Source organism: Sminthopsis crassicaudata, chromosome 4, assembly GCF_048593235.1.
Source record: "Sminthopsis crassicaudata isolate SCR6 chromosome 4, ASM4859323v1, whole genome shotgun sequence".
Classification (NCBI taxonomy): domain Eukaryota; kingdom Metazoa; phylum Chordata; class Mammalia; order Dasyuromorphia; family Dasyuridae; genus Sminthopsis; species Sminthopsis crassicaudata.
In genome coordinates this window covers 142,726,493-142,747,463 of record NC_133620.1, presented here as the reverse complement: position 1 = coordinate 142,747,463, position 20,971 = coordinate 142,726,493, and the positions used below count along the sequence as shown (strand labels likewise).

The 20,971-nt window shown below is 35.4% G+C and overlaps 1 protein-coding gene across 5 annotated transcripts in view; it reads left to right on the top strand.

Annotated features, from left to right (window-relative positions):
- Positions 1 to 20,971, top strand: part of MTHFD1L (methylenetetrahydrofolate dehydrogenase (NADP+ dependent) 1 like) — a 192,487-nt gene that overhangs the window by 61,281 nt on the left and 110,235 nt on the right. For all 5 annotated transcript variants that reach the window (XM_074309565.1, XM_074309563.1, XM_074309567.1 and 2 more), the window contains exons 12-18: positions 747 to 883; positions 1,586 to 1,632; positions 3,572 to 3,679; positions 4,872 to 4,946; positions 7,283 to 7,385; positions 16,090 to 16,166; positions 19,097 to 19,237. In XM_074309565.1, coding sequence (XP_074165666.1) covers positions 747 to 883; positions 1,586 to 1,632; positions 3,572 to 3,679; positions 4,872 to 4,946; positions 7,283 to 7,385; positions 16,090 to 16,166; positions 19,097 to 19,237 — 688 coding nt within the window. The remainder of the gene's footprint in view (positions 1 to 746; positions 884 to 1,585; positions 1,633 to 3,571; positions 3,680 to 4,871; positions 4,947 to 7,282; positions 7,386 to 16,089; positions 16,167 to 19,096; positions 19,238 to 20,971) is intronic.

Here is a 20,971-nt window from a genome sequence, read left to right as displayed (position 1 = left end):
CAATCAGAGTGCTCTAATATGACATGTGTTTTGGTATTTATTATCTTTTGCTTCTGCATCCTGTCATTCATTCAACAAATTTTTGTCAAGATATATATGAGGCACCAAGACATACATTGTGTTACTAATGTTTGTTGAATTAATGAGTTACTATTGACAGTGAGTGAGGAAGTTACATGCTTGAACTCTTTTGAGGATTTTTAAATTCCCTGTCTTGGGAAGTGAGAGAAATTTATAATTTCCTTAGTATCACTGCCTGTTATTTATCCTCTTGGTGTGAGGGACTCATATATGTTCTGATTTTATCTAAGAATTGAGCTGTATGGGCAGGTTTTAATGATCTGGCAGCTTTCCTTTTTTTTTATTTGCTGCTATTGGGTGAGTGGTAAAGATTTCACAAATAAAAACACGTAAGTATTTTAACATATTTGTCTTTGGCAGGTTTGATGAATAGTGAAGTCTGGAAAGAAAAAATATTCAGTACATAAAATTGGCACTTCCCTTTTAACTCCTTTTTTTATAAACTTTGTTTTAGGAACTGTCATTTGTTGCTAGATTAAATTAAAAAATTGAAAGTAATGAGTAAAGAGAGCATTGTTAGACTGCTCCTTAGAAGACCAAATTCCAATGGTCATAACAGATCAAGAAATGAATACCTGGAATGATGTGTGCTTTGCCATCATTGGATACCACCTAATTATGGTTACTTTGGGTTAATTCAATATTTGTGTATGTTTTTGTATAAGGATCACCCCCACACCACTGGGAGAGGGGAAAAGCACTGTCACGATTGGGCTTGTTCAAGCACTGACCGCACACCTGCATGTTAATTCCTTTGCTTGTCTGAGGCAGCCTTCTCAAGGACCTACTTTTGGTGTTAAAGGTATTTTATCCTATAAATATATGGAGCTTCTCATCTTTTATTTACTTGAGAAATAGATGACTTTTTCCTCTTGATAATAATGAAAATGACAGATTTCATACTATAATATATTTAATTCCAGGCAGTATGCAGTTTAATACATAAAGGTAATTGTGAAATTGATAAGAGAATATTGTGTTACTGGGTTTTTGTCTTGTAGATGTTTTGTTCATGTGGTTCTATTGTCTATTATAGCTAATATATTTGAATAATGTATGGACTATAATTCCTGCTAGATTTCTGATTCTTCATCCTTTCACCCCCTGCCTTTTTTTTTTTTTTTTTTTTTAAGAGGCAGCTAGTGGATGAAATGCTATACTTAGGGTCAGGAAAACCCAAATTTGAATCAGACCTCAGATATTATCTGGGCAAATCACAATGTCTTTTTGCCTCAGTTTCCTCAAATGTAAAATGGGGAATAATAATAGCACCAACATCCCAAATGAGGTGTTTGTAAAGTGATTAGTATAGTGCTTGGCACACATAGTAGGAACTTAATAAATGCTTGTTCCTTTCCCCTCCCCATATTGCTTAAGTTTGTAATTTATCTACTTTAGCATCATATATAGTTCCATTCACTAGTGTGGTACATAATTATTTTATAACAATCTTATGCCAGTTATTAACAGGATGTGCTAAAATGTTTATTGTTATGTTACACAGGTGGAGCTGCAGGTGGTGGATATGCTCAGGTCATCCCCATGGAAGAGGTAAGAGCAGAAAAGGAGACTGCATTGTATATTAGTACCTTAACATTTTACCCCTCCTCGTCTCCTCAAGGACAGCTAGGTACTTCAGTGGTTAGAGTACTGGACCTAGAGTCAGGAAGACCCATCTTCCTCAGACACTTACTAGCTGGGTGACCCTGGACAGATCTCTTAATCCTGTCTACCTCCGTTTCCTTGAGTGTAAAATGAACTGGAGAAGGAAATAGCAAACCACTTCAGTCTTTACCAGAAAAACTCCAAAGGTATCATGAAGATTTTTTTCTAACCCTTTGAGAAGTAAATAACTGTCTAATCCAAAAGATAATTTTAAGTCTCCAAAAATAAAAGTATAAAGCTAGTCATGAAAAAGTGCTTTAAATTACTTTTGATAAAAGAAATATGAATTAAAATAACTCTGAAGTTATTCCTCACACCTATCAGATTGGCAAAAATAACCAAAAAGGAAAATGATAAACACTGGTAAATAGTAATGCATTGTTGTTAGAACTGTGCCCAAATGGCTATAAAACAGCTTTGACCCAGCAATATCAATATTAAGTTTGTATCTCAGAGATCAAAGAACAAACACATATCTGTACAGAATATTTATAGCAGCTCTTTTTGTTGTGATAAAGGATTGACAGGTGCCCATCAATTGAGGAATATGAATAAGTTGTGATATGATTATGATGGAATATTATTGCACTATTAGAAATGATGAGCAGGATATTCTTAATAAAACCTAGAAAGATTTAAATGAACTGACACAAAGTGAAGAAAGCAGAACCAGGAGAACATAATATATTGGAACAAAAGTATCGTTAACAGTGATCAATTGTGAAAGACTAACCAATACAATAATTTGAAAATGTCCAAAGGACTCATGAAGAGAACTGATGAACTGAGTGTAAATTGAAGTGTACTTTTTTTCAGTTGCTTTATTTTTCCTTGCTTTTTCCCCTTCAACATGTATGGAAATATGTTTTGACTTGACATGTATAATTGGTACTATGTTTCTTGCCTTCCCAAGAAGTATGGAGGAAGGGAAATAATTGGGAACTAAAAAATTTTTTTTAATTTATAAATTTTTTTTTGACAGTATATATGCATGAGTAATTTTTTTTTATAACATTATCCCTTGTATTCATTTTTCCTAATTATCCCCTCCCTCCCTCTCTCCCTCTACTCCCTCCCCTTGATGACAGGCAATCCCATACATTTTACATGTGTTACAGTATAACCTAGATACAATATATGTGTGTAAATCCCATTTTCTTGTTGCACATTAAGTATTAGATTCCAAAGGTATAAGTAACCTGGGTAGATAGACAGTAGTGCTAACAATTTACATTCACTTCCCAGTGGGGAACTCAATTTTTAAAAGCAAATATTAAAATAAAGTTATATATATTTTAAAAGATAAGAATCCCCTTGATAATTAACAGTGAATTGGAAAACAATGAGCTGAAAATTACTTAGGCCAGGTATCACTTCAGACTCAATAAAATTTCCTTAGAATTTTTTTTTTAAATAAAAGTATAGTAACTTAGAATAAGAAAAAGAAAATTTCTAAGTCTTAATTCAGTGTCTTTGTCAGTATTCCTTTATTTGGAGTATGATATTATTCACATTTAATTGAAATACAAGTACACCTAAAAATTCCTATTGTCTTCCTTTTTCATGTGGGGAAAAAGTAAACATTTTTTCTTTTTATAAACTTGCATTTATAAATTTAAATATTTTAATACATGAATTTATATGTACTAATTATATGATTGACATATAAACTATATTATATATGTGTATAATATATGTTTATTTTTAAAATTTTGTAACCAATTCATTTTGCTTATTCTGCTTTAATTCTGTAATTACAGAAATGCCTTGAACACTGATTCAGTGGTTTAGAACAGCAAAAATTAATTTTTCATCTCGTTTTTAGTTCAATCTTCACTTGACTGGTGACATTCATGCCATTACTGCTGCTAATAATTTGCTGGCTGCTGCTATTGATACACGGATTTTACATGAAAGTACTCAGACAGATAAGGTGAGGAAGACCCTCCGTTTTCATCTTCACATGTCATCTGTTTCTCTAATCAATTATTGAAAGAAAAAAGATTTGCTTATGTATTGGGGGAGGGTGAGCTTACTGATTTTTGAAGGTTTTGTGAACTTTTTTCTCTTTTACAAAAGAGAATTGAGAAGATGCCCATCAACTGGGGAATGGCTGAACAATGTTGTGGAATATTATGGTGTTATAAGAAATGGTGATGAGAATGAATTAGGGCAGCTGAATGATACTGTGAATACAGCAGTAAATATGGAATTAGAAAGACCTAATTGCCTTAGACACTTATTATTAGCTATGTGATTCCAGGTAAGCCACTGTATCTTAGAGTCTGCTTCAGCTTTTGGAGCTGTAAAATGGGGATGATAATAATAATAATAATAATAATAATAATAATAATAATAATAATAATAATAATAATAATAATAAAAATAATTCCCACCTTCCAGAGTTTCTTTGAGGATCAAAATACAGGCCCATGCTAAAGAAAAAAAATTTTCCCCTAATTACAGCCAATTCATTTGTTCCTGAATTTAGCAATAATGCTACATTGGGAGTGCAGTTAAGCATTATGATGTTCTATATAGGGCCTATAAGAGCAAATCATGCTAAACTCTTATTGTACATAAAAAATCATATTCTCAGAGGGCATGGGAAAAGAAGGGAAATGGAATCAGCATTTATTATTATCAGCCTACTGAGTGTCGGGCACATATAAATATTATCCTGGGACTTAAATAGTCTGAGATAAAAATTTCAACAATGAGGTATACAAATGTACCACAATTAATTATTTGTAGAGAGAGTTCAGGTAGTCAACATTTCTGCATTGTATGGTGACGTCTTCTGTGTCTGTACTTTAAGACTTGGTGTTGTGGTATGAGAAATAGAGAACACATGTCCAGATAGATGTTAATTTAAGAATTTTAAAGATCTCTGTTATGGAATTGTGTTAATACAAATTGTAATTTGTAATATTATTCAAATTTGGCTGAATTTTCGTGAAAAAAATTGATTTAAAATTTCATCTTTTTTATGTTAAGCCAAAGGATTTTAGTGGATTCTGATTTAAACAGCTTAAATCTCAAATGACAGTATATCATGTTGTAAATGATGCAAATTTTAAATGTCCCTTAAACTTGATTTTATTGTCTTTTTCATTGGTTCTCAGGCTCTGTTTAATCGATTGGTGCCATTAGTAAATGGTGTGAGAGAGTTTTCGGGCATTCAGCTCCATCGTTTGAAAGTAAGTTTCCAGTTTGTTTTTCAAAGCGGGGGGGGACTACAGAAGAATAAAATGAAAAACAATTTTTCCCTCCATTTGGTTTTCATATTCTGAAACTTACTTGAAGATAAGATAGATCTAATATGTGCTGCAAAGTTTCTAGTGAGTCAACAAATAGGCAAATCAGAATTTTATTATACTTGGCCTCTTCTCTAAAGATGAGAATTGTGATTTTCATAAGGGCTATCACTTTAGTTTGTAATCCTCAGTTTTCTGTAGAAAAATACTGAAAAGTTATTGCTATGAATATAACCAGGCAGTAATACAGTGGATAAAATGTGGGCCAGGAATCAGGAGAGGACCTGAGTTCAAATTTGTCCTCAGACAATTACTAGCTCCATGACCCTAATCAAATTACTTACCCTTGTTTGTCTCACTTTCCTCTTCTGTAAAATGAGCTGAACAAAGAAATGACAAATCACTCTAGTATCTTTGCTGAGAATATCCTAAATGGGGTCACAAAGAGTTGGATACAACTAATCAACAAGACAGCCACAAAAATACATATAACCACTCCATCTGTCACCAAAGATTTATTAATTGCCTCTTCTATGCCAAAAATCAGAAACAGAGTGTTATGGAGCAGAGTTAGCCTAGAATCAGGAATCCTTGGATTTCAAGTGCATGGGTCTGACTGTTGGCCAGTGACTTCCCCAGAGAAGATTCTGTAGACTCTAAAATGCTAATCTAAATTTAGTTGCAGGAGTTTTCTCATCAATAGTTCCCTGTACATCAATGAAATTAGCATTACCGGTCAGTAGAGTGTGCCAGGCCCTGTGCTAGGTTCTGAAGGTACAAATCTGATTTGAATTTGAAACTGTCTTTGAGGAGAGCTTTTGTAATGTTTGGGAAAAAGTAAGCAACATGTAGGTAAATACAAAGTAAATGCAAGGATAGCTAGGTTGTACAATGGGATAGAGTGTTTGACCTAGAATCAGGAAACCCTTTGTTTAAATCTGCCTCAGATACAAGCTGGGCAAGTCACTTAACTCTGCCTCAGTTTCCTTGTTTGTAAAATGAATTAGAGAAGAAAATGGCAGACCACTTTAGTATCTTTGCCAAAAAAATCTGAAAAGGGGACACAAACAAAATGTGGGGAGTGGGGATGGGATTAGCAGCTGAGGAGATCAGGAAAGAATTTCATGATACAAGTTTACTTTTTGAAGAGTTATCAATAATTCACTTTAAATGTTTTTTAATTGTTTCTACAGTCCTATAGTCTGGGTACATATTAATTATCATCTTGATTTGCTTTAGTTCTCTAGCAGAGAAAAAGTCTAACTATGATTGTCATGGTTTACAGCCCTTAGGTAGCAAAAGATGAGGTCAAAGCTTTACTATCCTGATTCCAAATTTTTATTAAAAAATTGACTTCTATAGTTACCGAGTATGCTGCTAATATAAACAAGATGAACATGTAAACATATTTATAATGCTGTATCAAAACCCAGCTCTGAATAGAAGACACCACTGGGCAAGTGGAACTTAAGAGAATAGGAGCCCAGTGCGAGTTATAGGCAAGGAAAAATTAATTCCTGTCCCAGTTAATATAGGCTGAGCAGCCTCATTTCAGAAAAAATGTGAATTTTAAGAGGCCCATGGGTTCACAAATTTAAAAATAAAAAGAATTCAGGGGTCACCAGAAGACAGTTGCAGAGGGCCACAGCTATTAGTAAGCATCTGAGGAGGTATTCCAACCCAGGGCTACTAACATCAAGCCTAACCCTAAATCCACATTACCACATTGAACCTCTCTTGCCCACATTAGAAATCTGATTTAAAAAGCTGATTAAACTACTCATATAAATACTTGTATTCTGCCCTATATGACTTGAAATATTCAACTATTTGGGAGATCATGATTGGTATACCATTCCCCTTTGATTCATATCACATGTAATTATGTTTTCTTTTGCTTAATGTTAATTTTCACGCTTTTATCCTTCCCTATTCTTTTTCTCATTCACTGGGAAATATGCAGGTCTAAAAAAATGTTTTGTGTTTTTTGCTAAATTGAAAGGAAACTGCCTGGAAAAATATAAATACAGATTTTATTTGAAAAAATGGTAATAAATGGCAATATTTGGCATCAAATCTTAGTCTGATGAAATAGTGTCAATTATGCTGGCAGAATTTTTTCTCTCCCCTAAATATAATGGTCATATAAGGTAATATAAGGAGAGTTGTAGGGAAAGAATCTAAAACCAAGAGAAAAAGTTATCTAGCATACATTTGGTAAGTTTCATTGTATTTTCTTATTTTTCTTTTTGGTTTTGTTTTTGTTTTGTTTTTTGTAGAAATTAGGAATAAATAAGACTGATCCAAGCACACTGACAGAAGAGGAAATGACCAGATTTGCCCGGCTTGACATTGACCCATCTACCATCACATGGCAGAGAGGTAGTCACATTTATGATGTTTTCAAGGTCTACAAAACCCTTCCCTCAGCATAGTTCTCTGTGGTGTGTAGGGAAAGCATGTTATCCCCATTTTGTAGCTGAAGAAACCAAGTCTTAAGTGACTTCAATCAGTTTATCAATGAATGTTTACTAAATGCCTCCTCCCTGATGCCCACCCAAGTTGATGCAAAGGCTGAATTAAGAATTATGGGTTTTTTTTTAAAACCACTGCAATAAGTAGCCTATTTTAATGTGGTTTGTAGAATCTAATTTATTACAAAGATGTGGACATATAATCTTACATCAGCTGATTAGTACAGCTAACAAAAGCAGGGCTTTTAGGAGGATGAGCCTGAAAACAGTGTGCTGTCATAGAAGCGGGGAAAGGCTAGCAGGTACTTTTCAAACAAGGTAGCTCCCAGTACGGTGCTTGCCTTATGGCAACTGTGTTAATAAATATATGTTGAATATTTTAATTAATAAAGTTAAATATATATAGAGAGAAGTATGAACAAGTCTAAATTAAGGTAATAATATAAATTTGGTAATATAAATTCTCTGACATAGAACATTGTAAGGTGATCACTAAGCAAGTATCCTTGGGAGTATTGAAACTCATTGTAAATTATAGGCAGGAAAGAAGTTTTCCCTCTCCCAATAAAATCTTTTGGGGGGCAGCTCAGTGGGGTTAGATGAATTGCCCAGGACCACACAGCTAGTAAATGTCAAGTGTCTGAGGCCAAATTTGAATTTTATCTTTCTCAATAAAGAAACCCCATGAGTTGCTGTGGCTAAAGTAACTTCATACCAGACTTTTCTGAAGCTTAGGAGAGAGTCTCCCCTTGGAATCTAATCTTTTCCAGCGTGGCTTAGTACCTGTGAGAGCTTGTGCTATTCTGTCAGAGCTTTCAAGACCTCAGCCACTTCCATGCTCCAGAGAGCCACTGAAACCACAATTGTGGAACCTAATTGGAGGGAATGCAGAGTTCATTCAGGCCATGTGCCTAAAGAATCCTGTGTTTTCATCAATAAGTAATCATTTAACCTTTGCTTGAAGATCTTAGTACCAAGAAAATGTGTCATGTCCGGGCTAGCTTTCTCTGGAGTCTGAGCTCCAGCGCACACACACATCACACACACCCTGGATTCTATATCCAGAGTCTGCTTATTTCAAGTCCTCTCAGCCCTTATATATCTTAGTACAATTACATCACTATAGCACACTGAGCATGTGCCAACTGTAGACCCATTCCATCACCATACTAAGTACTAAGTATATGTAAACTAGAGAACCATTATCTCACACTCAGTAGGTGCTTAACTACAAGCTATATATATTAACTATAAGGTCCTTGATTCAAGTACATCTTTTCAGAGTTCATGCTCTCTACAAAAATGTATCATGATTTTTTATTTGGGGGGGGAGGAAGAAAAAGGTGTGATTCTATGAGTGTAAAAATCATATACGTTGTCAGACTGTGGTCTTAACTTTGCTTAACTTTTTGTCTAATGAAAATAGGGAGTTACATGGGAATTATGTAAAAACAAAAAGCATTTTAAAAAGAAAATTTAAGATCTCAAGTGACGAGAAATTCAATTCACATCCGAGGTTCATTCTAGTTTGGATAGCTTCAGTTTTTAGGAAATTTTCCCTATCAAACCCAAATTTGCCTCCTTAGAACTATGGCCTGCCTCCTAGGGCCAAGAAGAGCAAATCTAATCCCTCTTCTTCAGGATATCCCTTCATACAGCTGTTAAAAAAAAACAAAAAACAAAAAAAACAGCTATCCTATTTCCACAGTCTCCTCTTCTCCAAGCTAACAATCCCAAGTTTCTTTTGGGGTTGTCATACTGCATACTTTTGAGGGCCTCCATCCTTTTGAATTGTATATAATCCTTCATAACACTGTCATGGTCCTGGACAATATATTTCTTATAATTAGTCTTAGTCTTAGACTACTTGAGTTTCCTTTTCCCCTACAATAGATAGTATTTTATTTTTTTCAGTTACATCTAAAGACAATTTTCAACATTCATTTTTTACATTTTAAATTTTCTCTCTTCTTCCCTCCCATTTCCGAAGTACTCTTTTAGCTTTCTTGAATTCCATAGCTTAATATTGAATCACCTTGAGCTCAGAGTCCACTAACACACCAAGATCTTTTTCCAGTTACATTACTGTCTGATCAGAACATCTCCATCTTTAAGTTTTTGCACTTAAAGTGGGGGGGGGGGGGAAACCTTTATCCCTATTACATTTCATTTTACCAAATGCTTCAGTCTGTTAATATTTTTTTTGGAACCTGTTAGTGTCAGTCAGGAAGCATTTATGTGTTTTTTACTATATGTCAGGCACTCTGCTAAGTGCCAGGTTCAGAAAAGAAGGTAAAAACATAATCCCTGATCCCAGTGTTAACTATCACTCAGCTTTGTGTGATGTACAAATTTGATAAATCCTAGTCTTTGTCTCAGTCAGTGCAAAAATGTTTAGCATCACAGATCTCTGCAGCATGGAAAGATCTCCACCCAAGCTGTCTTCCAAGTATGTGCCTAAAGCCTCAGCCTGGATACAAAAGACTTAATTTGAGAGGAAACAGCATTCTCTTAATGCTTTTCCTAAAGTAAAGCCATTCCAGTCATCCAGTCCGGAGGAATTTACCCAAAAGAGTAAAAATTCTTTAGCTTAGTTCCCAAACAATTGTGCATCCAGACTTCATGGCAAATTTCCAGGGGAGTAGTCTCAATATTAAAGAATCAACACCAACAGTATAAATAGCTCCCTGGGACTTAAATGAGTTGGTTAAAGATTGTGGTTGCCTTCTATGACAACTTTGCTTGAATCTTCCTACCCTGAAATTTCTTTAGCCCTGCTTTTCCTCTGTTGAGTTTACAAGGCACCGTGACATTGTTCTAGCTAGTCACCCTCCTGCTGGCCCTTTTCCTCCCTTCTGTGACAGCACATTGCTTTCAGGCTCATCATCCTAAAAGCCCTGCTCTTTTTTCATCACTTCTTACCCAGAAGCCTCTCGGACTTCCTCACTGCCTCCATGATCAACTCCAGACTTTGTATATCAAAGCCTGGGATTCAAGACTTTTCACAGTTAGTTTGTAATCTTCTTTTATAACCTTTTCTCCCGCCCACTGCTCAACATGTGGTCTCTCTAATCAAACTGACCCATTCACTAACCCTCTTTCAAACACAAGTATATCCCACTTTGTACAGATCCAGATTATACCTATATTTCACAGCTTAACTGACCTTGAGAAGCAGTAGAATTTAGTGAAAAGTATGCTAGATTTGGAAGACAAAGGTCCAGATTTAAGAAGATCTGAACTCATATCTGGCCTTAGACACTGGGAATACCAATACTGGGAAATAAATAATCATCTTTATTTGTTTCTTTAACTGTAAAATAGGGGAAATAATAGCACCTACCTCATGAGGCTGTTGTGAAGATCTTATGTGACAATATTTGTTAGGCATCTAGCACAGTGCTTGCTACTTAAAGTAAGTTCTTAATAAATAGTTGTTACTCATCCATCTATCTTTTTTTCCTTTCTTTATTCCTCCCTTTACCTTGACTAAGTCATTCTTTTCATTAGGCCTCACTTCCTCATCTGCAAGATGAGGGGTTTGGACTAAGGATCTTTGAGGTTGTTATACCATGTCTGACTCTTATTCTGACCCATTTGGAGGTGTTAGAATAACCCCACTCCAGGTTTTCTTGGTAAAGACACTGAAGTGACTTGATATTCCCTTTTCCAGCTCATTTGACAGATGAGGATACAAGATAAACAGGGTTAAGTGACTTGCCCAGGGTCACCCAGCTAGTAAGTGTCTGAAGCCAGATTTGAACTCATGAAGATGTCTTTCTGACTTCAGACTTGGCCCTGTAGCATCACCTAGCTGCCTGACCTCCAGCTCTAAATCTCTGATCCAGTAATTATTCTTCAATTCAATGACTTCTTCCCTGAAATTTTTTCCCTATCACTCTACTTTGTAATGTTTGCAACTATTCTTCTGTTCCTTTAACATCAGTTGTTTTATTTTTGTTTCCTTGTTTTCAAGTTCATCAGTGTAGATAAACCTTTCCTCTGTTGCTAGATCAAAAGACAGGACTGTGCTTTTGTGTTCTGCCAAGGCCTTAGTCCAGGAGCAGCTTTGGCCACATTTCTTGAGTAGATTTTATTGTTCTAAGAAAGTTTTTTTTTTAATCATTTTTTACAAGTTTATTGATGTTGAGAGAGAAAAAAAAAACACAAAAAATCATGTAAGGTCACATTTACATAGTAGTTTTTATAAATGAAAAAATGACTAAAGAGATTTTTCTCAAATCCAGTATGAGATAGTGAAAAGAAAATTCCAAAGAAATGGTAAGAAGTATTTATGTAACTCATCCACCTAATCAGCTAAAAGGCTTCACATTTGAATAACCCAGGGAATTTTTTTTCTTAGTTTTTTTTTTTCTTTTAAAAAATTTCTAATTGTGTAAAGTTCTCAGGAGCACACTACTAGTACACAACTTGTTTCAAAAAATCAGTGTTAAGTTATTTTATAGTAGATAACTTGTGAATTAGGCTTGGGATTCTTTTTTTTTTTTTTTTTTTTTTTTTTTAAGAACTTCACTGATATTTTTCTGTGGAAAAACACAAAGCAGGTAAAAGTCAAATAAAAAGTTTGGTGTCTTTCTGTCCTCTTCAATTAGTGATCTCATTTTAGAGTAGGATTCAGAAATATAGCAGTGAGCTCAATTCTTGGATTGTGATGTGAAAAAAAACTCCATGTGGTAACTTATGCCAAATACCAATTCTCAGATTGATTTATTTCTGAGAAGGTAGAATGAGTCAAAAGTATTTTGTGGCCTTGGATCAGTATGAAAGGACATGACAAATTTTAAAAGTTATTCCAATAAATACAAGTATCATGTTACTGCTCAGGGTCTCACCATCTTGAGCTTATGTAGTGTTATTGGTGTGGGAGATGAAACCCATGATACTTGATCACCATCACCTTTTATTTCACTAGAACAAATATAGGCTTTGCCTTTATGATTTAAGATATTTTAAAATCTTATTAGATAGCTAGATTAGAAAGGAAGCATTGGATTGGAAGTTGTGCCTCAAGACATTTTGTTATTAAGCCAGAACTTTGAGGAACCTCTGTGTACTACTGTAGATCTGTGTTTTCTATTAGAGAAACAAATTCAAATGCCCAAGTAGATATATATATATATATATATATATATATTCCATAGCAGTGTCCTGTAATGAGTGTGTGCTCAAAAAGTTTTTACTGGTTTTGCTATCTTTTTTATCTTCCCTACTTATTTATTCTATCACTGTTTTGGTTTTATTTGTTGTTTTTTAACTGGGACACTTAATTTTTTTTTTTTGCCTCAGATAGTTTACATTTATTATTTCTTGAAATATAGCTCTGAAAAACCAGGCTTTGATAGATTCAAATGGAGTTACTAGATTCTACCTTTGAATTCATTTGCACCCTGGCTTTCACTGATTGGGCCAATTGACCCAAGGTTCACCTGCTTATTGTTTGGGTTTTAATGACTCAGAATATAAATAGCAATTATTTCAGTTCTGGCCAGAAATTCTGAGGATCTTCCCCTCCCTGATTGATTCTTTTATGAAGGCAAAGTAGTCCATTTACCTTAGTTCTTACCTAGCTTTTTAACTACTGAATGAGTGTTGCTCCAAACGTATTGTTGTAATGTTCTTCTATTTTCCTGGTGGTCTCTGGGAGCAGCTTTCGTTTCAGTTCAGTAATCACCAGGAGGACAGCCGGGTGTTGAAGGCCAAATCCTTTATTGTCTCCTTGCCTGGGGCTGGACAGCTTTCTTAGAGGCCTCCCGGAGTCTTAGTTTCAGTGGAGAAAATGCAGGAGGAGAGCCTGCCACCAGTGGCCTGACTGAAGATGGAATGAATGTCTGTCCTTGGTTCCGAGAGCTTGAGCTCTGCCCTCTGAAAGCTTTTCCTCTGTGACTCTCAGTCCCTGCTTATATGCTCCACGCTGAGTATAAACCAATCATTACATCACTAAGAAACCTTATTTGTTGTAAGATTAAATCAATCATACTGAACTTAGAGAACTATTAATCACCATGCTAAACTAGATAACCATTGTCTTTATCCACTGAGTTAGCACCTTGTAAGAATCCTTATTTCAAGTTCAGAGTTCTGGCCCATAACATACTGTGACTGGAAAAAAGACCTTAGTTAAAAAGACCAAAATCTCCCACTGCATCTGGGACCATTGCTAGTTGTCCAGACCTATGTCTTGCCGCTGGACCCTGATAACTGGAAGAGAAATTGAAGCTTGACTCATTTAAATCCAGTTCACTTGCAAATCAAGATATCATCCTTCTTCATGTCTTTGGTCCTCTTCAAGAAGGAAGAACAACAGTCTCTCAATGAACAAGTTTCACTTAATCCAGCTTGAAAACACCAGTGTCAGCATTGATCATTTGCATAGTGTCAATTAAATTTTTAAAATAGAGCAAATAAAACTGACACATTTGTCATGTGACTTCAGCTATGAGAGACTTAGCTGAAATTGTATTAGCTATAATTGTAGTTTAGTTAGGGCTCAAAGAATATTATGCAGCAAAAATAACCTCACTAAATGAAATTAAATTCCATAGATTGACTAGATTACCTTTTAGCTGACTAGATAGATAAGTTGTAGAATTTTCTTTCAACTGTCTTCATACTGAACTTGCGAGAAATCGTTTGAGTTATTTTCTCATTTATTGAAACTGCTATGTAAATGTAACCTATGATTATTTCTCTCTGGCTCTTACACATATTTTTTCCTCAGCATCAATAAAATTGTAAATTCTGAGAAACTCTCCAGTACAGATGGCATCCTGAAGATGCAGATGGGCTTTTGATGCCACCGACTCCCAAAGATCTCCCCAGCTGCTTTCTTGTCTGAAGTTTTTGTGTGTGTGTGTTTTTTAACTTTTTAAAATGAAAAACAGCTGAACTTTGGTTGCTGGCCTTTTTTTGAAATTTGATAAAAAGAAAACTTCAATCCTATGCCAAGGTTGTGTGTAGTACAGATCTGAGAAGGAACTCCCTTCTTTTTCTTTTTCTTTTTTTTTTAACCAAGTTGTAATCTTTTCAAATGATAAATTTTAATATTGCCATGCAAATTGCTACAGGCCTCAGGAAAAAATAGCAGCAGCCTATAAGAAATTCAATAAGTTTTCCCATCCTTTCTCATTTTTTTTTCCATGAGATTTTATGTCTACAAATCTGACTTACATTGCTTTGTCATTGCTTAGTTAAAGGGCAAGTAGGGATGGACAAGTTAAAGTAAGAAGGAAAATTTTTAGCTTCTAGGTGTTTTCTTCTCCCTTTTACAAAGTTACCTTAATACCACTGCTAGCTTAACTGGATCACTGTAATTTCTCTATTTCTGTTAAAGGTCCAGTCATCCTTTCAGTGAACCTGGCTCCTAATCTGAGCCCTTCCTTTACCTCATTGCACACATCCTGTCAACTCCCAAGTTCTGTCAGCTCTGCCTCCCTTGTCTTTCTCATGTCTTTCCCTTCCTCTCAACTTCCTTGTCAATTAACCCTAGTCAAGCCCTCATCCCTTCTTAGCTAACTTAACTTGCTAACTGTCCTTTTTGTCCACATTCTGTCTTTTCTGCCATCCATCTTTTTATGTAGATTCATATCTGGAGTGGACAGTTCCCTCCCCACCAACCCATTGTAGACAGCTTTTAATATAACATTTTAAGAAAAACATTGATAAACCAGAAGGCAGCCAAAATGTTAAAGAATCCAAACTATTAAGATCAGTTGAACAAACAGGATATGTTTATCCTAGAGAAAAGAGAGAGGGTCAGGGAGGAGGTGGAGCCCTGAGAGCATTAGTACTTAAAAGGCTGTCCTATGGAAGAAGGGTAAAATTTGTTGTGTTTAGCCCCAGATGACAAAACTAGGACTTAGAGAGAAATTGCAAGTGGGCAAATTTGGGCTTGATTTAAGGAAAAACTTCCTAATAGGAAAGTCATTCTTCACTGGAGATCTTTAAGCAAGGTTTGGGTGACTGCTTAAGTACATTGTACTTAATATGGGTTGAACTGATTCGTCTCAGGGGTTGCTTCCACATCAGAAATTCTGAGTTTCCCCCTCATGTGTCCTAGACCTGTCCTTTGTATTTAATGCTTATCAGAGATTAGTCCAACTCTCCCGTTTTTGAAGAATCAGAGAATCTAAGAAGTTGTGACTGGTTCAAAGTTCTCTTTCTATTATATAAGTATGCCTTTTGGTCTTATTTCCAGATTTCTTCTTTTCTAAGAAATTTCATCTTTCCTTCCTATTAGATTGTAAACTCCTTCAGAGGGAGATCTGTGTTATATATATGTCTTTTTGTGCCTACTCCCCTCCCCTAAGTTCATATCAAACTTTGTTGCTTTATAGTAGTAAGTACTTAATAACTATATTGAATGTTCTGATTAATAAAGTTAAAAATGCAGAGAGAGAGAGAACTATGAACAGGTCTAAATTGCGGTAACTTAAATTCAGTGGTTTAAGACATTTTGGTATATTTGCTAAGAATTGCTGATTTCGCTATTTCATGCAGTATAAAATATATAGCACAATCTGCACTAATGGATAAAGAAGTTTAGGAAAACTAGAATTTGTTAACCTACTTTAATATTTTTTCTTGTCTTTCAGTTTTGGACACAAATGACCGATTTCTACGAAAAATAACCATTGGGCAATCTAAGACAGAGAAAGGATTCCTTCGTCAAGTGAGTGAATTTACAATTAATGGGTTCTTTCCCAATTTGAAGCAATTAAATTAATTTGATATAGCTTTGCCTTTTTCTTCACTCACAATGACTGATTAATTACCATTCCTGCTATTCTATTTATCTGGATTTGGGGAAGGTCTCCATAATCTCCAGTCTGGAGGTTTATCCAGTTATCTTTCTTGGAAAGGAGAGGTTCCTTGGAATGTTAATTTTTAATAGTTTTATTATCAAGTAGTTTCTGTAGAATTGTCTGTATGTCTATAGGTCACTAAAAGAATAAGATGAAAAGTGAAAAAATTAATGTCACCTTTGTAGCATGATAGCTCTTAAATTTCTTGATTTAAAAACTATATTCCAGCCAAATACAATGGGGTTCTATTTTTTTTAAGTTTTATTATCATATTCAAGAGCCATTTCTAATTCTTTGTATTGTTTTTAAAAAGTAAGAAGTTATAACAGTCTTTTGATGTAAAGAAAAGTTGTTTATAAGTGACCAACTAAAAGTGAAGTTTGAAAATGAATGGGACTAATTTCTCAGTATTGAGACTAAGTCATGTAATCTCTATACCCAGAGTGGGAAAATGAAATCTCAGGCCTCAAGTTTCAGGATCCATATTCCCAGAGCTAGGAGATCAGGTCTTGGACTCTGGATCTTCCCTGAGAAGTCACATGATCTCTAAAAAGTCAGGCAGGCAGTTACAAGAAGTGATGTGACCTGTGGGAAGCAGACAACATTGGTGACTATTGGTCAAGGATGGTTATGTCCTTTTAGTCTATCCAATGAAAAGGCTTGGGTTTTTTTTACCTATTTAACCAGGTGTTCTACTTATGGCTGGTCAAGTTCATAAGCACATGGCGGGAGCTGGGATGTCTCCCAGGTGTATGTCTGGGCCAATCCTGTAGGGATTAAATAAATGGTTTCTCTTTGTACCTGAAGATGTCTCTGATTAGGTAATTTGGGAAAGGGGGTCAATCACCCATCCCACACAAAAAATGATAAGTCTTTAACTTTGGTTTTATAAGTTACTCATTCAGATTTGACCTTTGGCTCTTTGGTACTGACTTTTGAATTTTTATTATTTTAGAGGGAATCTTCACTTGATAATCATAATTTTTAAAGTGAATAATCCTATGTCCATTCCCCATTCCCCCCCCCAAATTTTCAAGGTTATAATTGTTTCTTACATAAGCATGTTTAAGTGTTTATGATTTTCAGAGGAGGTTCATCCTTTTGACCAAAATAATAAATTCAAACTGAAATTCTGACAGAAATTAACTTTAAAAGTGCTCAGTTTTTCCCTGCTTAAAGCAGGGAACTAATAGTATTTTTTTTTTTTTTTTGCTGTGATTCCTCTTAGGGTTATCTTAGTTTTAATTTATAATTTGGCTCACAGTTTGAATATTAAATAGTAAAATACTTGCTCCTAGAACTGTCATTTTCACCTTTATTTTCTCATGATCTTTTCCTCCCAGATTACTTATGACCTCATTTCTTTCTTACCTATCCTTAATCACTGAAGGGTGTTTCCCAATTCAAACTGAGACATTTGCTTAAAAGGCCAGTATCTCCCATTTCATCTAGGACCATCTCCAGTTCCCTTGATCTATATAGTCTGGCCACCAGACTTAGATGACTGAGGAGGAAGTTAGCCTGGTGAAAGTCACCCCTCGCTTAAATCCAATTCACTTTCAAATCAGAGCATCATCTCCCTTCTGTCTTGGTCCTTTTTGAGAATAAAAACCAAACAATAACATCCTTAAAGAGCCTTGTCCATTGTTGGTACCTAATAAACATTCATTGAATTGAATGCTTTTGAACAAAAGAACTTTTACAATGTTTAATATATTGAAGGAGACCCCAGAAATCCACCCAATGTTCTTGAACATTTTCTTTGTCCTTCTATTGCTTTCTGACTTGCTTTATGAGCACAGTCATAAGAGAAAAGAACATCTTTTGGGCTGTTAAAAATAAAATTGTTCATCTTGTCTTAACCACTAAAAAGTTTAGAGATTTTGTGCAATCTGCAAAATTAATTGATTCTGTGGTGAACTTTTCACCTAATGAAATCTAGCTAATCCAAAAGGTTTTTCCATTACTTCTTAATCAGGACCATAGACTTGGAAACACTTGTGAAAATCCAATGAGCTAGGAGGGGGGAAAAAAAAAAAAAAAACAGTTTCCACAAAGTTTCTGGGATTAGAAGGAATGAATTCACAAATGTTTCTTTGTTTGTAGGCGGGGTGGGGAGAGAACAGTGTTGTTTTGATGAATGCCTACCTTCTTTCTTTGTGTTCTTTTTTCTCTGCTAGGGAGCAAATACAGTCTTTTACTGACAGATGAAGTGCAAAGGAGTAAAGAAATAAAGGAAGGGAATAAGCATTTATTTAATGCCTACTGTGTGCTAGTAACTGCTAATGCTTTACAAACATCTCAATTGAATTCACAAAAGTTCTTCCATTTGGGGAGGGAAGGGTTAGTTTCTTTTTGTTCATTTTCATAAATGTCTACCCTTTTCTGTTCCTCACCTTTTCTGCTTGGGAAGCAAATATAATCTTTTTGATTAATAGACTTCATGCAAAAGAGAAAGGAAATAGAGAAGAGTATGTGCATTTATATAGTGCCCTTCTGGTGGCAAGCACAGTGCTAGGAGCTTTACAAATATTAATCTCATTTCATCAGATAGATCCTGATAAAAGAGGAAAGGCAGAAAATATGAATAGGAAAGGAAAACATTGGTGGTGTTTTCCAAGACAAATAGTAATTAATTTGTTAAATGGATAACTGAAACATTGAACAAAAGGACAGTCACCAATGCATATGTACTTAATTTTTATTCTTATGGCTCAATATTTATCTTTTTCTTTTAAGAACAGTATGGAAAAGGCACCTCTGTGACTGATAAATTCTTTTGTTTTGTCTGCTTTAGGCCCAGTTTGACATTGCTGTTGCCAGTGAGATCATGGCTGTTTTAGCACTAACGGATAGCTTGGAAGATATGAAAAACCGTCTGGGGAGAATGGTAGTGGCCAGTGACAAGAAAGGACAACCTGTAACTGCTGATGATTTGGTAGGCATATAAGTGATGTCAAAGGTCAAAAACTCCTGCTTTGTAACTCTTTCCTTTGATTTATTAGCAAGAGTGCTGTAAATTTGCAAGTTAGGAATTTAAAGAATTAACATAAATACTTGCATAATTGAAGATTTAAGAAGAAATATATCCTTTTTTTCCTTCCATAAGCTGTACTTTTTCAAATAGATAAGGTTATCTTCCACTTTGAAGCAAAAAAAGTTGCTAGTCTTTTCTCATAAAGAATGGAGAGAAAGAAAATATTTTTTCAATGATTCCTTCCTTTTAATCATCCATTATAAGTTCCCGTTTCTTCTCAATTTTACACCCAAAATTCCCTTGACCTCTTCTTTCTTTCTTTGAGTCTTTGAGAATAAAGTAGGTTTCCTCCTCACCAAGGTCCTGATTTCTTCCTCTTTGGTTTTCTTGATTCTTTAATCTTTCTCCCTTTCCTAATCTTCAAACTCTTATCTACTAGCTTCTTCCCTGTTGCCTCCAAATACGCCCAGATTTCCCTCATCCTTAAAAAAAAACCTTCAATGAACCTAGCCATTACTTCATATTTATCTTTTATTTTATGTTCCCTTTCTCTGCTAAATTTGGCAGTGGAGGGGGGGGGGGGACACAGGCTATTTTTGTTTATTTATTATATTATATTATTTATCATATAAATATTATTTATACTTTTTGCTTTTTAGTTGTGTTTGTTATTCAGTCATGTCCACTTCCCCTGTGTCCCCATTTGGGGATTTCTTGGCAGAGATCCTGGAGCGATCTGCCATTTCTTTCTCCAGTTCATTTTGCAGAGGAGGAATCTGAGGCAAACAGGATTAAGGGTCTTACTCAGAGTCACAGCCAATATGGGACTGAGGCCAAATTTGAACACAGGAAGAGGAGTCTTCCTGACTCCCGCCCCACTGTGCCACCTAGCTGCCCCTCCTTCAAAAGTATCAGTGATCTATTATAAATTAATGCTAATGAACTCTTTCTGCAACCCTTCTTTGATGCTACCAATCATTCTTTTCTCCTGGATTCTCTTGCTCAGCTTTTTTTTAATTCTACTCTCTCCTGATTCTCCTCCTTTCTATCTCTTTGTTATATGATCATCCAGGTCAGGGTCATTAACTGAATTTCCCACAAGGCTTTGTCCCACACGCTCTTATTTTCTCCCTTTATATCATTTCACTTAATAATCTCATCAGCTCCCATAAACTGAATTATTATCTCAGTGCCGGTGATTCTCAATTCTACTTATCCATCCCTACCTTCTCTTGTGACACCCAGTTTTGTTTTTTGTTTTTTTTAAATCTCCATTTACCTTGTACATCTTGTAAATATCTTAAACTTGACATATCTCAAGACTAAGCCCATTATCTTTCCCCAAAATCCCTCATGTCTTCCAGACTTGCATATTACATTTGAGGGCCCCAACATCCTCCCAGCCCCCTCTCCCCAGGCTTGCTACTTCTAGGTACCATCTTTGACTCCTCAATATCATTCATCCCCCCTATCCAATCTCTTGTCAAGGCCTGTCAGTTACACTTTGGTAGCATCTCTTATACCTGTGCCCTCCTCTCCTCTGACAACACCACCACTTCGTACAGGCCCTCATCCCTTCACATCTGGACTATTGCTGTAGCCTGCTGGTTGGTCTGCCTTTCAAAGGTGTTTCCCCAGTCCAATCCATTGCCATTTTCTCCTCTTCATTTCTACATTTTATAATCCCTTAATTCC